This window comes from Podarcis bocagei, assembly GCF_964188305.1.
Source record: "Podarcis bocagei genome assembly, chromosome: 16".
Lineage (NCBI taxonomy): Eukaryota > Metazoa > Chordata > Lepidosauria > Squamata > Lacertidae > Podarcis > Podarcis bocagei.
In genome coordinates, this window is record NC_138142.1 from 27,194,550 (window position 1) to 27,210,986 (window position 16,437).

At 46.0% G+C, this 16,437-nt stretch overlaps 2 protein-coding genes across 7 annotated transcripts in view; one reads left to right on the plus strand and one right to left on the minus strand.

Annotated features, from left to right (window-relative positions):
• The window catches only part of LOC308576342 (death effector domain-containing protein), a 32,127-nt gene extending 15,788 nt beyond the window's left edge, over nt 1–16,339 (plus strand). Inside the window, exons 1-4 of one of the 2 annotated variants that reach the window (XM_081175611.1) lie at nt 10,064–10,219; nt 12,878–12,966; nt 14,107–14,230; nt 16,008–16,339. In XM_081175611.1, coding sequence (XP_081031737.1) covers nt 10,115–10,219; nt 12,878–12,966; nt 14,107–14,230; nt 16,008–16,187 — 498 coding nt within the window. In that variant the 5' untranslated portion in view covers nt 10,064–10,114 and the 3' untranslated portion in view covers nt 16,188–16,339. Of the gene's footprint in view, nt 1–10,063; nt 10,220–12,877; nt 12,967–14,106; nt 14,231–16,007 lie in introns of those variants that run through there. The other variant, XM_081175612.1, reaches the window with a different exon arrangement.
• Nucleotides 220–9,684, minus strand: NIT1 (nitrilase 1). Of its 5 annotated transcripts, none has more exons than XM_081175603.1 (7): nt 9,503–9,684; nt 7,174–7,266; nt 6,576–6,830; nt 6,344–6,447; nt 5,451–5,584; nt 4,149–4,274; nt 220–1,490 (listed from the first exon to the last, which is right to left on the minus strand). In XM_081175603.1, the coding sequence occupies exons 3-7, from the start codon at nt 6,818–6,820 to the stop codon at nt 1,212–1,214; spliced, it is 888 nt and encodes a 295-aa protein (XP_081031729.1). In that variant the 5' UTR covers nt 6,821–6,830; nt 7,174–7,266; nt 9,503–9,684; the 3' UTR covers nt 220–1,211. The 5 variants fall into 5 exon arrangements, with proteins under 5 accessions (XP_081031729.1, XP_081031730.1, XP_081031728.1 ...); XM_081175604.1 differs by having other exon boundaries at nt 9,477–9,684; XM_081175602.1 differs by lacking the exon at nt 9,503–9,684 and adding an exon at nt 8,675–9,247.
• Nucleotides 16,340–16,437: the final 98 nt, after the last annotated feature.

Below are 16,437 nucleotides of genomic sequence, written 5' to 3' on the forward strand. Positions count from 1 at the left end.
GGGATCGGATGAGAGCGGACAGGCGGTCCGCTCTCATCCGATTCCCCACAGAGAGCAGCGGGGCTCTGACATCTCCCTCTCCGCACACAGTGGTGGTGTGCCTCGTGATTTTTTTCATGAAACAAGTGTGCCTTTGCCCAAAAAAGGTTGAAAAACACTGCCTTATACCAAACACAAACCCCATTCTCTTAGCAACTTAACAAAAAGAAATACAAACAGTTAAAATCATTAGCTTTAAATTGGTTTTAACAATGCACATGCAAAAAAAGGAAAGCCCTCTGCAGAAAGTTATGATTTGGCCACAGGATGCAGGTGTCTGGGCACCCTGACCTTGGGTTTGTTTTTAAAACCAAGTTTCTAGATCTTGAAAAATAATACAAGTAAAGCTGCCTCGGAGGAGTTGCTGAACAAGATCCCAGCAGTCAGGGTCGAGGTGCCAATGCCCTTGCCTCTCCCTGTGACTACCAGAAATGCAGAAAATGCAAAATAAAAAGAGAGATTCCAAATTTGCACCATGCATGCAAGTGACAAATTTATTTGCTAAAATCTTATTCCTCATCTCTAAGTTGCAATCAAGTGGAAGGATGATGTTCAGCACGAAATAAAGTGATCCATAAAGTTTGCATCATGTGTGCAAGTTGTGATACTTGACTCTTAGCAGCAGAGAGATGGAAACTTAAATGCAAAGTATGGTTTGCCTAAGGGGCAGAACCCTATTGGAAGCCAGCTGGGTTCTGAGCCCAATACTGTACCCATTATAAATGGATTATTGGGTGACGGGAAGAAGTGTGGGAATCCAGCAGGGGCAGATTTATTTCAGTCAGAGGTGGGGGAACTTTGACACTCTGAATCTTCCTGGACTGCATCTCTCATCTTTCCACGTTGGCTGGAACTGATGGGAATTTAGGTCCAGCAGGATCTGGGGGCTTGCAGATTCCCCACCCCTAATTTAGGGGCAAAGGATTCACTGGAGCTCATCTGAGCAAATGCACCCTCCCAGGTGGAATAATAGACCAGGCTTATGGGGCGAGGTGCCCTTTCCTGGGTCCACTTGGGAGAGCGGGTACATTTCTCTCAGTCGTTCTACTTATCATCCACTCCCTAGCAGAACTGCTGGAGTGCCAAATTGGTTGAGGGAGCGAAAATCCACCCAGGTAGGTCATTAGAAGGATAAGAGGTTCCGGAGGCTGGTCCAGCAGCACCCGAGCAAATCATGGGGATGGGGGTCCCTTCTGAGCAGCCACCTGGCCATACAGGTCGGCCCGGCGATGGGAGAAGACTGGCATCTCCTGCCGGATGCGGTGCAGGTAGGCAAGGTCGATCTCTGCGTAGCACACGCCCGGCCCCTCCTGGCACTGGGCGATGACGCTGCCCCATGGATCCACTACCATGGCGTGGCCGTAGGAGGTGCGGCTTGCGTGGTGCTTTCCTGTCTGAGCAGCTGCGACCACATAGCACTGGGTCTCCACAGCACGAGCTCGCAGCAGCACCTGCAGAGGAGGGAGGAGCATAAAAGAGTCAGGGGTGGAGCCTGTGGTGTCTCCGCCCATTGCAAATTTTAACATGAGAACATAACAGTGGAAGAGATGACTTCAGATCGTGGTGGTTTCTCCTTCATTGGAGGTTTTTGAACATAGGTTGGACGGCCATCTGTCAGGAATTCTTGAGCTGTGATTCCTGCATTGGGGGTTGGGCCAGACAACCATTTGGGTTCTTTCCCCTTTTTCCCAATAATTTTTTATTATTTTCTTTACACATTCATTCTTACAATACATTAGTCAACATATAAACCTTTTGTTCTGCCGAGCTTGCAACTTCCCTCCCTCCCTTCAGTTGGTATCCCTTATCACATCCTATTGCGTATTTTATCTTCTTGCATCTTAATCATCCTGTCTACGTTGTAGGAGTTACTTCAATCCTGCTGGTGTCTTTATGTTTTTACAATTATCCTTTAAATATACCATAGATTTACTCCAATTTTCCTGGAATCTTTGATCATCCTGATCCCAAATCCTGCCGGTCAGTTTGGCTAACTCTGCAGAGCCCGTCATTTTCGTCTGCCACTCCGCAATGGTAGGAACTTCTTGTGATTTCCAGTTTGGGGCCAACAAAGTTCTTGCAGCAGCTGTGGCATACATGAATAATCTTTGATCTTTTGTCTTAAGACTTAAGGCATTTGGGTTCTTTCCAACTCTGATTACAAGCTAAGAGCCTGCTGGATCCAGGTCACTGGACCATCTAGTCCAGCCTCCTATTCTCACAGTGGCCTGAGCCCTCTGCCCTCATGCAGTTTCCAGCAACTGGTATTTGGAAGCACTGCTGCCTCTAGGTCTAGAGATGAGCATAGTAATCTTGGCAGGCAGCCATTAATAGCCCTCTGCTCCATGAATTTGTGCAACCCTCTTTTAAAGCCATCTATGTTGGTGACCATTGCTGCCTCCTGTAGGAGAGAGTTCAATAGTTTGACCCATGTGCTGTGTGAATAAGGACTTTATTGGTCCTTAACCCTCCTGCATTCATCTTCACTGGATGTTCACAAGTTCTAGTGTTATTGGGGGGCGGGGAATCTGTCTACTTTCTCCATGCAAATGTGTAATTTTCATTCCCGTCACCTCTTACCTTTTCTCCAAACCAAAAAGTCCCCAACAGAGTCGCTCCATCCCCATTGATAATTTTGGCTGCTCTTTTCTGAACGTTCTTCCCAACTCTGCACTGCCTTTTTTCAGACGAGGCAACCAGAATGCTATCATGCAGTCACATCACAGATTTGTATAACAGCATTATGGTAGTGATGGTTTTGTTTTCAAATCCTTTTTCTAACTATCCCTAGCATGTAAACTTACATTATCGGAAATCTAGGGCGTTGAGTGCCTCTGAGCTGGTTCAGAGGGTCCCTGCTCTTGTAGGGCAGCTGCCCCACCCAAAAAATAAAAATGGTACTCTTTGGGAGTTGTAGTTCAAAACATTTGGAGGGTAACAGGTTGAGAGAGGTTGATTCAGGACAGTGGTTCTCAAAGTGGGCGGTACTGGCCCCAGGAGGGCAGTGGGATTACCTATCAGAGGGGCACTTAGGTCAGGAGGCAGGAAGGGTCTAGGGCGGCGCTGGGGGTGTAAATGGCTATCAGACTTTGAAAAGCAGGTCTTGCTGCTGGATCAAGTTTGTTAAACTAAATAGTTTCAACTGGATTTTGAATAAATGTGCAATGAATTGTTCATCTTTTGAATCTTATTGTGTTATTACCTTCCTTAGTGGGCCGTGCAAACCACTATCCTGAATAATGCTTTTTATAGGGTAAAAAGGGGCACTGGGGATGGGTTTATGGAACCGAGGGGGTAGTTGCCAAAAGCTGCTTGGGAACCACTGATGTGGGAGAACAGGAAGAGCAGGGAGGGGAAATAGGAAGCAAAGGGGTAGAAGATACAGTTTGATGCCCAATACTTTTTTGAGCACTTGGGTCCTTCACTAAGAAATTTCAAACGCAGAAATTCAATGTTATTTGTTGGGTTATGCTGTCTCCGCCTTCCTTCTACAGTAGTACCTCTGGATGCGAACGGGATCTGTTCCGGAGCCCTGTTCGCATCCTGAAGTGAACGCAACCCACGTGCCACGATTCGCCACTTCTGCGCATGACGTCATTTTGACCATCTGCACATGCGCAAGCGGTGAAACCCGGAAGTAACGCGCTCCGTTACTTCCGGGTCGCCGCAGCGCGCAACCCGAAAATACTCATCCCAAAGCTACTTCAACCCGAGGTATGACTGTACTGTCGTTTTTGCTGCACTAATGCAAGAGAACAAAGGCGTTTATTCTTAGGACAAGGTTGTCTGAGCATGGGCAAACTGCCCTATGTGACGGCAACGAGCTACTATTTCTAAAAAGTGTGTTGGCACATTCATAGCTCAGTACAGGGCACACTTTGCTCCAGGTTCAATCCCCATAACCTCTAAATCAGGCATGGCAAACTCGGCCCTCCAGATGTTTTGGGACTACAACTCCCATGATCCCTAGCTAACAGGACCAGTGGTCAGGGATGATGGGAATTGTTGTCCCAAAACATCTGGAGGGCCGAGTTTGCCTATGCCTGCTCTAATTGAAAGGATTCCTGGAAAGTACCCCACCCAACCGCTGTAATGTTGGATCCACTTACCTCCCAGTGGGCAGAGCCTGTTGTCACAGTGAAGGCTGATGGGTAGGTGAGAATCTCTGCCCCTTCCCGGGCCAGAGCGATAGATATTTCTGGGAAGCGGAGATCGTAGCAGATGGCCAGACCAACCTGAGAGGGAGGACAGAGGGGAGGCTAGTAAGCACTGGATCTTTGCACCCCGGCGCCGCATATGCTTAAGACAGCCCTGTACCTGCCAGTGGCAGAAAGCACCAGTTTCATCCCACTTATATTCTCCTCTTTTATATAGTAACTGTATCTACATTTCTGATTTTCCTGATCTTAGTCTGTAGACCACAATAATCAATCATTCCAAATTTTTATGTTGGGGAAGAGCCTTTGGCAGCCTACATAAGTCTGAACATAAGAAGTGCCTGGGTGCAGGGTCAGACCTATGGGCCATCTAGTTCAGCATTCTGCTCTCCCAATGCCCAGTCAGATGCTCCAGTGGGAAGCCCCAGAGCAAGGGAGTCTGAGCGCAGACTTCTCCCCACCTGTGATTCTCTGCAACTGGCATTCAGAGATAAGCTGCCTCTGACAGTGAAAGTAAAATACAGTGGTACCTCTGTTTGCGAACCGGATCCGTTCCGGAGGCCTGTTTGCAACATGAGCAGAACGCAACCCGCGTCTGCATGGGTCGCGATTCGCCGCTTCTGCGCATGACGTCATTTTGTGCGTCTGCGCATGCACGAGCGGCGAAACCCGGAAGTAACCCTTTCCGGTACTTCCAGGTCGCCGCAGGACGCAACCTGAAAACACTCAACCTGAAGCAAACGTAACATGAGGTATGACTATATAGCCACTGTGGCCCATAGCTGTTGATAGCCTTCTCCTGCATGATTTGCTCTAATCCTCTTTTGAAGCTATCCAAGTTGATGCCCAGCACTGCCTCCTGTGGAAGGGAGTTCCATAGTTTAACTCTGTGCTGCATCATGAAGTACTGTGCCTTCTCTTGTCTGTCCTGCCTGCACCTGCGTATATGAATTTTAGGAATTTTTTTTGCCCTGATTTGCAGTACTACGTTTGCCATTTTAATGTTCCTTTGTCCAGTTTGGAGAGATCTTTTTTGAAGCTCCTTACCATCCCTCTTTATTTTAACCATCCTGAACCATCTGGGATCATCAGCAAACTTGGCCACCTCGCTGCTCATCCCAAACTCCAGATTAATTACAAACATTTTTTTTTTTAATTAAAAACACCACTACCACGCTTTGCACTCAACTTTGCTTAGCTTATTGGTCTCAAATGACGTAACCAACACCTGTCTCTGGAATATTTTGCACGTACCTTTCCGGCCGGGGTCTCCACAGGAGCCACTATCTTGGAGCCTGGGTTGGTGAAGGCGCTTTCCTTCAGGGACACTCGCCCCTCCATCTCTACGTCAAAAAGATGAGTCTTCCGATAGGCAGCCACCAGGGTTCCTGAGGCCAGCCTCCCCGAGGAGAGAAGGATAAGATTAGGAGATTTGGAAGGCGGGGGCCGGTGGTCCTTATGGTTTCATGGCTGCTAAGGCATCAACATAGTGAGGCTAGCCATGGGAGCTGCAGGGAAGCTGAAAGGAAGAGGCAGGCCACAGTGTTTCTATCCCTTCCCTGCTGGCTGGTTTCAGGAGGGAGCTCTTCTGACACCAGTGTTGCATGAGACAGCCAGTATGCTGTAGCAGATAAAGCGTGTCAGACTAAGACCTGGGAGAAACTGGGGTTCAAATCCCCGCTCAGCGTGGCCAGTCACCACCCCTCAGCCTAAGCTACCTCACAGAGTTGTTGTAAGGATGTACACCACCTTGGAGGAAAAGGCGGGATATAAATGGAATACAGTGGTACCTCGGGTTAAGAACTTAATTCGTTCTGGAGGTCTGTTCTTAACCTGAAACTGTTCTTAACCTGAAGCACCACTTTAGCTAATGGGGCCTCCCGCTGCCGCTGCTCTGCCGCTGCACGATTTCTGTTCTCATCCTGAGGCAAAGTTCTTAACCCGCGGTACTATTTCTGGGTTAGCTGAGTCTGTAACCTGAAGTGTATGTAACCCGAGGTACCACTGTAAATGAAATTGAAAATGAATGTGCCATTTGGTTAGTGAAGAACTGATTGCGAGAAAGAGGGAGGGAAGGAAGGAGTGGTTTAGGGAGATTTGGGCAGTTTGGGGAGAGAAGGCATCCTATACGAAGACAATTTCGTCACCTTTGGGATCCAAGAGGAGGTGGCAGTTGTAGATCCTTCCTGTGCTCTCCCAATCACTGCCTCTTTCATGGAAGCCTCCAAGAGACAACCAGACGCCACATTCCCTGTCAAAAGAGGAGAAATGGGGGGGGTTGAGGGGGGGTTACCTGCAAGTGCCTGGCCATTGCCTCTGCCACACTCTCACAGACAAAGCCCTGCCACATCCACACAGGGCAGCCCCAGCAAGTCCTACCTAGCCAACCCGACGTAACGCTGCAGGTGGTCTCCCTCCAAGGGCTCAGCTAGGCTCAGGGCCTCCTCCACGCTGCTGCCAATGAAGTCGAAGGCTTCCGGGAGGAAGACGACGCAGGCCCCCCTCTGGGCAGCCTCCCGGACGAGTTGTGAGCAGGATGCCCAGTTGTGGGCTTTGTCGGGAGTGGAGGTCATCTGGCAGACGGCGATAAGGGGCTTCAGGGGTCCTGCGCCCCCCGTAGACATGGCTTTGAATCTGGAGCGGCAGGGGAGAGAGTAGAACCGACTGTGAAAACCCACACAAGCACCACATTAAGCCAGCCACTCTGTGGTTTGTCTCCCTGCTCAAGAAAGGGAAGAGCAATGTAGAGACTGTTTGAGCTCATGCACAGGCTGGTTTGACTAATTATGGTTTGTTTCGTGCAAATACATTCTGATATTTAAATCCCTGCTCAAGCATGAAGGCTACTTGATCTCCTGGGGCTGTACGGTATCAGCCCGAACTACCTCTCAGGCGTATAGAGTGGTGGAGAGACCCCGAGCTCTTAAAATGTACAAATGTCATTGTCAGTTCTTACATCTTCTCAGAGGCCAGATACCTGTGGCCACGGGTTTGGCTTTGGATCCTTGCAAATGGCTTCGCACCAGCGAGGCAAAGTGTTTGCAATGGCTTCTGGATCACCGCTCTCAACCTAGATGAGACAATGGGGGAAAAACACATCTTATTTCGAAGCATCTGGGAAATGCAGGCCTCCAACACAAAGGGGACCTAGAACAGCCTTCCCTGACCTGGTGCCCTCTGGCTATTTTGGACTACAACTCCCACCAGCCACCAGCGAGAGAAAAATAGTGTTCCACAAAGCAGAACACTGCAGGATTCACCTAGATATAAGGGGGTTTCTGTTTCTTGCCTCTGATTATTCTATTTTTAAAAAATAAAACAAAAGTATTAAAAAGCAATTTTGGAGTAAATTAAGAGTAAATGAGTCCAGCTGGATATGACAGCCTAACCTTTTTCCTTTGTTCCTTCAGTCATACACAGATTCAGGGGGAAAGATACTGGGTCTCCCTCATCTGTTCTTTCACAGGCAGGAAAGCAGTAGAGAAGAGGGTGATTTGGAGCTGGAAAATGAGCAGAGGGAGGGCCTCCCCTTGCCTGCTTTTCTCCTACACAGACAGGGAGTCTGCAGAAGCCACTTCTGGCTATGGGCAAAAACAGAGAAGAAAACGACTCAGAGCTCTGAGTGACATCTATTCCTTGCACCAGAAGTATTTAAGAAGAAGGCTCAGTCCCCATCAGTTTAAGAGATGAGAAAGACCCATTGATCCAGTTGCCAAGGAAATGGGGCACAGTCAGATAGCTGCACCCTTGTATCCCTCACATCAGGGGAGATGTTGAAGGTCCTGTAGCACACCTTTCAGATCACATATTGATACGAGGTGGGTTGGGAAAATGTCTCAGGGTGGTTCTGCTCAGGGAAAAGTTAACCCAAAGCCAGCAGGCTCTGCTTTTTCACAGTAAGCCAACACATAGACATTGCAGCTAAAATTTGTCAGAGGAACCCCGAGAAAAGCTTTCCAGTGTGCCTATGTGTCAGGATCACGGAATCATATCCAGTTGGTAAACCCCCTGCAATGCAGGAATCACAACTAAAGAATCCCTGACGGATGGGTGCAGTTGAAAGGGCAAGAGAAGGCCCTGATTAAAAAAACCTGGAAATTAAAGATAACAAATAAATCTAAAACAAAAATAAAAAGGATAAGGTGTCAAACCCTATCATTACCCTTCACCATACATGATCAAGGAGTTCCACAAGGCAAAACCAATTACTGTATGTTCTCTCTGGACTTCCCTTTCTTCTTCCCACCTCCCTCCATAAATCAGGTTTACTTGATATTATTTTTATTATATTATAGTTATTCTTTCATGCCTCTTGCATCATTTTGCTCAGGGCTGCTTTTAAATTGCCCTCCCCTTATCTCACCCTTCCAATTCCCAGCCAATACTTTATAGTTCAAAAAGTAACAGTCAACTTTCTCTTTTCCCCATTACAGTCATTAACAAACTCCCCCTCCAAAAGTTTCACCCGCAGTGATTACATGGAGCAAAAGGAAAAAATGACAGCAGCTGCCGGTGCGCCCCTAAAAGCCAGGGGGGAAAGTCCAGTCCGGAAGTAGACCTGTCCCCAAACAAATATGGCGCTTCTGCGTAGTGGAGCCCATACTAAAAATGGTGGGCAAAAAAATCTCTACTTGGACTTAATACTCCATATAGATTGACAAGTGAGGCCAGTTTCAGGTGTCTATACAAATGGTTTTTTTGTGTGCGAAGGTTCATCACAGAGATCAGTGGAGAAATCCAGTATTTTTAACATAGCAGTGATTGGGGAGCACAGCACCTAAACTTTTTGAAAATAATAATTCTAAAAAGCAACAAGGAAGGCAGGAGCTCATCCTCCTTCTACCTCAGTTCTTATTCTGATTAGAAAACCTTTAAAGTTTTTAGACATTTAAAAGTGCAAAGTGTCTGCATATGAGGTTCTGCATGCAACTGAGCTCTGAATTTGGGCTGGGAGAGGATATGAGAGTGAGACTCGATTTAAGTATTTTGTTTTAAATAAAATTTATATACCTCAAAGCAGTTTAGAAAAAGAATACTGTAAAACAATTTAAAAATATTGGTAAAAACAACTATGTAAAACATTTAAAAAAGCAATGATAAATTAAAAATCGCAGTCCATCTCCCAAATATGGGGCTAACATATGTGTTCTGACATCGGCAGGGATCTCTCCCCCACCCAAAAAACGCTTTAAAATATATACAGTATTTTTAATTCTACTCCCCCCCCCCACACTAAATAAGATATAAGATGCAGAGTCAGAAAATGCTTGAGCGCCTCACTGTTGGCTGATTGCCTTTTGCTTGACGGTTTGTTGAACACGTTTGCTGTAACTAGCGCAGTTATATTTAAAATCCTGAATTTCTCCACTGATTTCTATCAACGACTGGCAATTCTGACCCCGCTACAAATTTCCAAAGAAAACTCGGAAATGTTCCAGCCTGAGAAGTCCATGTGCAGTTCTACACTTTTTTATCTCTTCCTGACTCCAACGAATAGAAATCATGGCTTTTAAAAGGGCGGCGCGAGGAACTTCTAGCCCGCAACAAAGATGGTGCTGATTTGATAAAGCCGCGCCCTCAAGCAAAATGGCGCTTTTGGGATTGCATAAGAAAGGACTCCACCGCCACCACTACCTATAAAGTTCGTATGTTTTCGGTAATTTAAATAATGACCATTTCTTTATCTGTGACTTTATTCTGCGTCGTCCTCGCAAGCTTCGGGCTCCTCACTTCTACTGGGTTTCACCTGTGCCCTTAACAAATATGGTGACTGGAGATTGAAGCCCCAAAGTGCGTCGACGGAAGCAGAAACGGGGAACCTTCCGGTCACGAGGGAAGGCAGTGACCTCTCTCGCTCCGGAAGTTGTGGCGTTGTTAGGCAGGCCTTGTCTCTCGAGGGCCTGGCCAGGTGAAGGAAGATGGCGGAGAGCGGCAAGACGAAAAGTGGCCCGGCGGCTCCTCCCAGCGGCGTTGGCGCTGCTGCTTCGGCTGGGGGCGCCGGCAAGGCCATGACGGCGGAGCAGGTACCGGGGAGGGGCGAGCAAAGGGAGCGCCTTTGGGCATGTGCAGAGTTCCCCTTCCCGGGGGGAGATGCGTCGTCACGACGTCCAACAGCCCGAACTCGTAGCCCGCTCTGGCCTCCGCGTGTTTCGCGGGAGGGTTTCTGAGCATGTGCAGAGCGAAGGGTGCCGTTATTAGGGGTGGCGCCGCTCCTGTGGACGTTGTAGTAGTCGAGAAAAGACACTCGGAATCTTTTTAACATTTCATCGGGGAAGTCCTAATACTGTAATAATAATAATCACCACCATCATCATTGTTGCAATTTATTACCCACCTTTCACCCCAAGGCCCTAGGACGGATTGCAACAATTAAAACAATATTAATATTAAAGCACAATATTAAAAGACAGCTTAAAACAACATAGGTATGGCTCCCAATAGGAAGGAAAAGCTTCAGCTACTTAGGCATTCAGGTTACCTGTAATTTAAACCCATTATAGCAAAGTATGGAAATCAATAAATTTCTGGAAGAAAATGAAATTTTCTATTACGGACTGACTGGCTGCAACTAAAATTATACTTATTCCACCAGCCCATAAGTCCAAACGGCAAAGAAAACAACATAGGCATATTTCAATCAGACCGACCATGCATTAAAAAATATTTACTGTTTGTTCACCAAACTGTTGGAGGATGGGGATTCCCAAATCTAAACTGCTAATAAAATGCATGTCAACTTAGCACATGACAGACATAATATTTGGCAATAAGGGAATTCAGTGGAGCAGGTTAAAGAACTTAGAAGTAAATGGTGTCCCTATAAAAGTAATACATTTTTTTTAGAAATCTGTTCTTTACATTTGCTTACAAACCCATTCACATTCACAACTTTCAAGTTTTTGGTCCCAGGCCTCTCACGCACTATTCCATTACAGTTCCACCCGGTTTTCAAAAATAAATATAGAGCCCATAATACAGTTAGATACCTGAAAAAAACCACAATTGTATTGTTTGAAATAATTTTTACAAAGATAGACAACTGCTTACCATTAATGAGATGCAAATTCAGGTGGGAAATGTTCAAATATGTCCTTTTTAACTAAGTATGTGTGTGTATATGTATGTATTATACTGCCCTTCATCCGGGGATCACAGGCTGGTTTACAATATAAAAGCATAAGAAATGCATAACATAGTAACAAACAAAAACAATACCATCCACAATCTTCTATTTCTGGTTTAAAAGGCCATAGAAACCAAACATTTCTCCCACGTGTTAGAGAGGATGTCCCATTGGAGGGACATATCAACACATGTGGTGAGGGGGTCCAAAAATTGAAAAGTTCTGGAAAAATTATTTACAGAAATATCTCTTGTCCCAAGGCAAACAACCTCCATGACCCCAGGACTTGTATAATCACAATATGTTGCAAATTAGAAACAAAGATCTCATAATACATCTATTAGCCACTGCAAGGACAGCCATTGCTAGGACATGGAAATCATTACAGTTATTAACTATGGACCAATGGTATTATGCAATTTATCAAACATTATTTGAAAAAGTGACACAAAAATTAAAATTAGCAAGAAGCCAAAAGAAGCATGACAATTTCTATGCAGTATACACAAATACTGGGGCATATGGTAGAACAGTACCAATATAATTTTGGTATATATATTTTGACACAATTTTGTTAAAAATTGGCCTTCTCGGTAGTGGCGCCCGCCCTGTGGAACGCCCTTCCAGCAGATGTCAAAGCGATAAACAACTACCTGACATTCAGGAGACATCTTAAGGCAGCCCTGTTCAGGGAAGTTTTTAACGGGTGATATTTTATTGTATTTTTGGTTTTTATGGAAGCCGCCCAGAGTGGCTGGGAAGGCCCAGCCAGATGGGCGGGGTATAAATAATAAATTATTATTATTATATATATATTATTGTTACTATATTCAGAAATGTTTTTCTGAGTGTTTATTGTTTAATCTTTATTTTTAATTTTATATAATTGTTGCATGCCATATCCTCTAATGTAAATGTATATCTCAGTGCAACCATGTTAAACAGTTTAAAGATGAACATTAATAAAAACTATCTTGCAAAAAAAACCAACCACCCTTAGATATGGCACACACGTTTTCTTTTCTCAGTTGGTCTAACCCTAGGGCTGTGGGATGGAATGATTTGAAAGTCCAGAGATCCATGAGCAAAATACTCCACCTTTGCAGTGATTCAGGAGGGTTTAGGTAGGAATGGTTGTGATGTATACCGCAGCCTCAGTTGGCAATTCAAGTAAAACATGGCAGATTTCTAACCCCAAGGAACCTTATAGTCTAAAGTATGAGAGTGGGGAAAGTAAAAGCAGCAAGGGGCAATGTGAATACAGTGGTACCTCGGGTTAAGTACTTAATTCGTTCCGGAGGTCCGTACTTAACCTGAAACTGTTCTTAACCTGAAGCACCACTTTAGCTAATGGGGCCTCCTGCTGCTGCCGGAGCACTATTTCTGTTCTCATCCTGAAGCAAAGTTCTTAACCTGTAGCACTATTTCTGGGTTAGCGAAGTCTGTAACCTGAAGCGTATCTAACCCGAGGTACCACTGTAGTCCCTGTGTCAATGCTAACTTAGTTGTGGCTGGTGCAAGCCCTTGCCTGCTGTGACTGACGTTTCTCCCCTTCTAGGTGGTAGCTGGATTTAACCGTCTGCGTCAGGAGCAGCGAGGTCTAGCCTCAAAGGCAGCTGAGCTGGAGATGGAGTTGAATGAGCACAAGTAAGCAGTGGATTTGAACATTGTTCCCCCTGCTAATTTTGGATATTGCTGCTTGGTCGTTTTGCAGTTTTCTCTGTTTTTGGAAGCAGCCTTGCAAATAGAATTGAGAAAAAACATCAGATGAGTCTGGCTCATGGGTAGGCAAACTAAGGCCCAGGGGCCGGATCCAGCCCAGTCGCCTTCTAAATCCGGCCTGCGCACAGTCCAGGAATCAGCGTGTTTTTACATGAGTAGAATGTATGCTTTTATTTAAAATGCATCTCTGGGTTATTTGTGGGGCATAGGAATTAGTTCATCCCCCCCAAAAAAATATAGCCAGGCCCCCCACAAGGTCTGAGGGACAGTGGACCGGCCCCCTGCTGAAGAAGAGAAGAAGAAGAAGAAGAGTTTGGATTTGATATCCCGCCTTTCACTCCCCTTCAGGAGTCTCAAAGCGGCTAACATTCTCCTTTCCCTTCCTCCCCCACAACAAACACTCTGTGAGGTGAGTGGGGCTGAGAGACTTCACAGAAGTGTGACTGGCCCAAGGTCACCCAGCAGCTGCATGTGGAGGAGCGGAGACACGAACCCGGTTTCCCAGATTACGTGACTACCGCTCTTAACCACTACACCACACTGGCTCTTGTGGATTTTTCAATGCTGAAAAAGTTTGCTGACCCCTGGTCTGGCTGGTGGATCAGGCTAAGGGGGGGGGGGCAGGTCTAGTCCAGCATCCTGTTCTCACAATGGCCAACCAGATGCCTCTGGGAAGCTTGCAAGCAGGAAAAAGATGCAACAGTCCTTTTCCTACTTGTGCACCTCAGCGAGTGTTACTCAGAGGCAAACTGCCTCTAATGGCAAACATAGCCATCATGGCTAGTAGCCATTGATACCCTTCACAGCTTCCCAGAACCACCCAGTGAACTTTGCCTTGTTTCTTCCATCTTTGAACGAAAGTGCTCCCAATTCAGAGTTTTGACTGCTAGATTTGGAAATAATAAAATAGCAGCACAGCAATGTGTCATGTCTTTCCCTGCAGTCTTGAGGCTCCTGGTCACAAGTATACTTCCTGGCCATGTGGATTTCTAGATCCTTTGATACTGTCCTTATCATAAGCTGGTGTACAATGCTAAGATATTCTTCCTTTCTTCCACTCTGCAGGCTGGTAATTGAAACACTCCAAGAAGTGGACCCTACTAGGAAATGTTACCGGATGGTGGGAGGTGTGTTGGTAGAGCGCACTGTGAAAGAAGTTCTCCCAGCCTTGGAAAATAACAAAGAGCAGGTAATGCCTCTGCAGACAATGAGCAGACTCCCTGCTTCTCCTTGGAACAGGGAATGCCTTTAGCCTCAGCAATACTTGCCTTTAGTTATCATGGCTAAAACTAGGGAGACCTAGGTTTGAATTCCTGTTCAGCCATGAAACTCAGTGGGGGGTAAGTCACCTTGGGTCGGTCACCTTCTCTAAGCCTAATCTACCTCACAGGGTTGTTGTGAGGCAAAAGGAAGGAACTAAGTATGCCAACTGAATTAACTGATAAAAAGGTGCATATATATAAGGAAAGCTAATAATATATAACTGATAGTCATTTCTGGCATCTGAAGGCTGGAAAGAAAAGGAAGACCCAGCGTTTTTGCAGTTTACAAGAACTTCTCTAGCTTCTCGCCTGCTGCAGATTTTTACTCACCAAAGGCCATCGTGTGAGTGGAAGTTAATGAACTTCACATAAAACATATTGGTCTATCATCACTAGATCACAGTAGAGTTTGAGATTCTTAATCTCAGGGTCATAAGTTGAAGCCCAGCGTTGGGCAAAATATTCCCGCATTGCAGAGGGTTGGACTAGATGATCCACAGGGTCCCTTCCCACTCTACAATTCTATGATTTTATGACTTGTTTTTAAAAATATATATGCTGTTTTCAATTCTTCTGTTTGCCACTATTTGTCATTCTTGGCCACTGCTGAAGAATAAGTAAAAAGCAATCAAATGTCCAGGTGTTTTTGTGTGTGTAGAGATTCTTCATTATGCAACTTGGTTATATTTCTTTCCCGCTCCCACTGCTACCCAAATTCTCAGAGAGAATGTAAAAACAACTCAGTCATGACTTGAGCCCAGGCTCCCTGAAAGATCCTATCTCCCTAAGATCCTTGGGTGAGCCCCTTCTCTCAGTTCCATCAACTTTGCCACCCTGCTGCCCTCCAGATATTTTGCAGTACAGCTCCTATCAACCCCTGCATCTTAACACAATGCTGGCTGGGGCTGATGGGAGTTGTAGGACTGCGTATGGAAGAGCTGTTCTAGATAGTGATGTGTTAAATGATGGTGCTGGAAAACAGCAGAAGGTTCCCAGACTGTGGTCTGTGGCCCACCAGTGGCCCCAAAACTTCATTCAGATGGCCCACGGTGCATCTGTAAAAATACAAATGAAAACCATACAGCATCTAGCACAGTAAATTATAATTGCTACAACCGGCAGAAAAAATCATTTAAGTAATCCACCAAGATCCTCAAGCAATTTTCAAGTGGTCCATGGGGGGAAAAGTGGGGAAACGACTGGCTCCTAGTTACCTTAGCCTTTGACACTTAAGATGTGCATTTTCACACCAGGCCCTGCTGCCTCTTCCTGGGCTACACCCCCCCCCTGCTCCATGCCCTCCTCCAGTGCTCTTGCCTGGCTGGAATGTGTCCTTGAACCCTGTTAATGCCTCTTTTCTTCCTGGAGGAAGGATGAAGAGAGATGTGTATGGAGTGGGTGTCAAAAGTCTCTTGAGTTTTCAGGCTACCGTATAAAGAGAAGAGTCATATCCATTGTGCTGCCCACTTTTCACTCTGACTTCACCCACTCCTGGCACGTGGCTCCTGGAAGGTTGCCCACAACAGAATTCTTAAAAGAGATTTTTGAAATGTCAAGATGGTTTATAAATGCCTTTAAAATGGATAAATAAATGCAAAGTGATCTTGGGAGGATGTCGGGGAGCTCAGAGCCCTCATTTGCCACTCCCCAGATAAAATGTGGCGCTCCATCTTTCCCGTCCTGACTCTCCTTCCCTGTTTGCAGATCAACAAGATCATAGAGACCTTGACCCAGCAGCTGCAGATGAAAGGGCGGGAGCTGAACGAGTTCCGGGAAAAACACAACATCCGCCTGATGGGCGAGGATGACCAGAAGGCTCCCTCCAAGGACAGCGCTGAGGGGTCAGGCGGCAAGGCCAGCTCCACAGGGGTCCTCGTTTCCTAGTGGGCACAGCAGCCGTCTCCCAAAGGACTTTTTTACCGCCTCTCGCTCTACAGTTATGGCTCTTCACCTCAAAAGGCTTAACTTTATTATTATTTTGGTGTCAACTCTGACAATATTTTTTTGTTAAATAAAACTTTTTGGTGTGTCACATACTTTTGGGACCAGTGCGAACATTGGCAGCTGTGCTGAATCGCCACCCATCCCTTTACAAAATGCTGCCCATCACCCAAAGCTAGAGCATGTGCTTTGC